The sequence below is a fragment of the Ixodes scapularis genome, unplaced genomic scaffold, assembly GCF_016920785.2.
Source record: "Ixodes scapularis isolate PalLabHiFi unplaced genomic scaffold, ASM1692078v2 PGA_scaffold4__175_contigs__length_147842914, whole genome shotgun sequence".
In the NCBI taxonomy this organism is placed as follows: Eukaryota; Metazoa; Arthropoda; class Arachnida; order Ixodida; family Ixodidae; genus Ixodes; species Ixodes scapularis.
Window position 1 is genome coordinate 20,908,589 of NW_024609879.1, and position 3,915 is coordinate 20,912,503.

The window sequence follows — 3,915 nt, forward strand, 5'->3', positions numbered from 1 at the left end:
TCCAAATTTAGTGCATCCAGTCATACTATAAAAGCGATTTCACTGCCCCTCCAGAGCCCAAGGGAAGGAGTATTGGTGAGCCACAGCTTGTGGAAGACGCTGCAGCACCAGACCGCCAGGAAGGCTCCCAATCATGTGCAACTGGTACTGAAGACATGGTAAGGACACCCTGCTTTTGAGGTTTGAACAGTGCCCTTAGGAACATGTGCTCAGGAACTGTCCTAACAACCCTGGCTAACTTGCTCAATCTCTTTAGAGTCCTCATTGATTTCTTGTTTCTGTGTAATTGACAATGTACGTTAATTTATAACAAAACCTTCAAACTTACAAGCCACGGTCTTGGCTCGTCGTAGTATCTGAACTTTGTTTAGTAATATTAATTTAATTTCTTTTTAAAGGTAGACCTTGGCAGAGGCGTCTTCATCAAGTCCTCTGCATGGAGAGAGGTCAGCAAGGCTGTGAAAAGTTCCCTTTTTCTAAAGGAACTGGCTGCGGCCCTCTATGGGCAAAAGGAGCTCATGGAGAGATCGGCCAAGGGTAAGGTGTAGCTTTAATTTTGTCAATGCTCAGTAATCTAGCCTTTACTACTAGATTCTTTTGTTGCTGTGAGACAGTCCGAGCTCAAGGGTTTGGCGGATGTTGCTATCTGGAACAGCTTGAATATTATACAGCTTTGCTTCATGTGCTCCATGGGATTCTCAAGTCCCATTGTTCTCTTGAAAACAGCACTCTTTTTTTTAAGCTTACATTTATTGGTATAGCCTTATGCCGAGAACCTAAAGGAAAACTTATTGAAGCATTATCATATATTCTAGGTTAGAAAATTACTACAAGCCGAGCTGGTTGTGTCATGTATTTGTTCTGCAGATGATTTTGTTTAAAAAAGTGCAGTTTGTCCTGTTATGGCTTTAAAACAATGCATTTAAAGCAATTTTACATGGATACTGGACAGGTGGCTTTAGTAAAATAAAATATGTGACATGATAGCTGGTGGCACGCAATAAACCTCAGGTGACGAAAGTGCACAGCAGAAGTTTTCGTAATGGAGATGTATTAAGTAAAAATAAGGGCATGAAGCACATCCCCATGGCTTGGTCATTCCAGATAGACGTTACCATGCATTCTGAGGGCACAGGAATTCAGCTCATTCGGTGCCTACATCTTGAGGAGTGTCAGTGGTACATTCAATTGGTGGTTGAAGATCTAAAGGAAAGCTTAGGCCTAAGAAGAACATTGAGTTTAGAACCTCATTTCATAGTTTTCCAACTCCTGATTTCAAATACTGTAAACATCTTATTTTTTGCGGGCTCAATATTTCGCAATTTAGGTCAAAGCTAAATTTTTGGAATAATTCACAGGTTTTAATTTTTGCGACTTAGTAAGATTTCAATATAGGTTCCAATGTTTTTACATTTGACCGGAATTGTTTGCAAAACCTATTTTTCGCGAAAACTGGGTCCTTGCAAATGTTAAGTCGTTTATAGTATTGCACTGAGATGGGGCAGATATAAACATAACCAGCTGTTATTTCTCTAGAAATGGGCAGAAATGACGTAGGGGCAAGCATTCTCCAACATCACTGACAATATCACATTAGCTAGTTTTTCTGTTGTCCTTTCCTGTGCTTGGCACCAGTGGCAGTCAGTACGTCGAACGACGTTTTATCAACAAATCTTTCCGTTGACACTGCAATGTTTGATAAACAATTTGTATCGTCGAAACGATTTCGTGTTCCGTCGGCATGGCTTGCCACGTTTCATTGACAGCTTGTTTTTTTCATTATTAGCAGTGCCTAACGACCTCGGCAATGGATGCAAGCTGTCTGTGCGCCTCTAGATATAGGCCTCATGGCTATTTTGTAGCCTAGATTGCCGAAAATCTTGGCGGCGCACGCTGGAGCTTGATATTATATTAATTTTTCCCAAGTAATAGCAAGGGGTGACTGCGCTTAGCGCAGCCTGTTTGAAGCATAGCTTGCCACAGCCTGCAAACAGCATTTCTCTAAACCTCCAGCGAGATAAATGAATCCAAGAATAAAATCCATATAATGAATAATATTTTGTCGTCAAAACGTTGCAGTTTACAAAACAAGTTTCTATGAAACATAACAGTGTCGACAAAACGTGTTTTGTTGAAACATTGTCCATGAAACATTTCAACAAATGCGCGTTGATGAAACAATAGACCCACTTGGCAGACTGAGAATTCAGAGCTCTGGTACAACTTTAAGATCCATGCACATAATCGTCAATTACTCATAAAAAAAAAACTCCATATTCGGAAATTTGAAGTGCTCTGGATCCAAACAGTATCCTGGAAGTCACAACTGCTTCAGCTTTTCTTTCAGCTTGCATGGTCGATGAGCATAAATTCTCTTGCGCATTAACTTTTTCTTAATTTATATTGTTTGAAGGCAAGCACTCACCCAGATTTCCGAATGAACCGAGGAAAAAGCCAATCTCTCCCGTGAAGCTTATGGTCATGCAAGGTAAGTGGCTGATATAATCATTGGTCACCCATGTTGTTTCATATTTTATGGTACATGAAAGCACAAATGTAGTCCATAATTTTGAAAAATGTTGGCACATTTGTATTTATATGTTAATGTTGTTAATTTTAAATAGTGAGTCAGTGATCGCCAGCCATACTTAAACAATTTAGCCTCATGCGTGTGTACCACTCGCTAAAGGTAAATTGCATAGTGTAATTTCATGCTGTTCTTCCTTCTCATTCATTATATCCTTATATGGTCCAAGGCTCGTAGTAAAAATAGAAATTGCTTTCTAAGTGGCTAACGATCGACGCATTGTATGCGACTGTCATTTGCCCTAGACTGCTACAAAAAGCGCCTCCAGGATATGGGCATGCCGGAGAACCTCGCGGCTGAAGCCTCGGGCAAAGACGTGACAGGTCTCATCAATGAGAAAATCGGGGACCTCAGGAAGCAGGCAAAGAGGTATTAAATAATATAGTAGTTTTTGTTTATCTAACATGATCAAGCAATTCTAAGTTTGCATGCATTTATAATTGCTTACTACGGCCTTGATTACTTTAGGGCAGAAGCTGCTGCTGCAGCCGCTGCAGCTAAGGCTAAGGAAGCAGCTCCCGTGGAAGCAGACTGAGGGCGGAAAAAAGGTAGGAATAAATCAAATGTTTCCTCCAAATTTCTCTGAAAATTATGTTCCAACATATCGTAAAATACCGTGGAAGCATCTACTTCGTTCAAGTGCCCCACTATTAACATTTCCCAAACTTAGGAATTATGCAAATTATACGTTAAGCACCCGGTTTGACTGGACAAGCACCCATGTCTAGCTTAACCGTTTTTACTGGAAGAGGGGTGGGCACTCCCCCAATATTTTATGGTAGTTCTTGGCTTGATGAGTTATTGTAATCTTATTTATTCCAGAAAAAGAAGTTCACACCGAGAAAGGACTGCACTCTATATAAATAAACAGTCACTAACCTTGCCTTTTGGTGCTGTTTTAATAGGTTTCTCTTTGGTCCTTCCTTTTATGTTCCAAATAGAGTAAACCAACGAAGTCCAATTAGTAGTTCCAAACAGCTCCAATGGGATTCTACGATCGTGCAGTAGAGTAATTTCTTGGTGAAGGGACCATAATGATTTGATTTTGGAAAGGTAGTGAGAACTAACTGCAAAGCCACTAACACCATCTGGCTCTCCGGCATTACCTAATTAGAACTAAACAGCCCATCGTGGTTTCCTAATGGGGTTCTAATGGGAACTCATTGCCTCCATAATGGGAACCAATTGACCCTGTCCAGTTGGAACCAATTGGCACACCAGCTGGACCTAATTGGCATGCCAGTTGGAGCCAATTGGTCCTGTAATGGGCACCAATTGGGTTTTTGGACACCAGCCAGTTGGTTCCAATTGGTGTGCCAGCTGGAACC

The 3,915-nt window shown here is 40.9% G+C and overlaps 1 protein-coding gene across 1 annotated transcript; it reads left to right on the forward strand.

Annotated features, from left to right (window-relative positions):
* Positions 1-292: 292 nt before the first annotated feature.
* Positions 293-3,122, forward strand: LOC121837724. The gene is made up of 5 exons (XM_042293517.1): positions 293-298; positions 399-537; positions 2,414-2,488; positions 2,833-2,956; positions 3,056-3,122. The coding sequence occupies exons 1-5, from the start codon at positions 293-295 to the stop codon at positions 3,120-3,122; spliced, it is 411 nt and encodes a 136-aa protein (XP_042149451.1).
* The last annotated feature ends 793 nt before the right edge of the window (positions 3,123-3,915 follow it).

Bases quoted from the DNA above. Each gene is read 5' to 3' on its own strand.
- LOC121837724 (XM_042293517.1), top strand. The intron at 538-2,413 runs GTAAGGTGTAGC...TATTGTTTGAAG, and splicing joins CATGGAGAGATCGGCCAAGG to GCAAGCACTCACCCAGATTT. The intron at 2,957-3,055 runs GTATTAAATAAT...TGATTACTTTAG, and splicing joins CTCAGGAAGCAGGCAAAGAG to GGCAGAAGCTGCTGCTGCAG.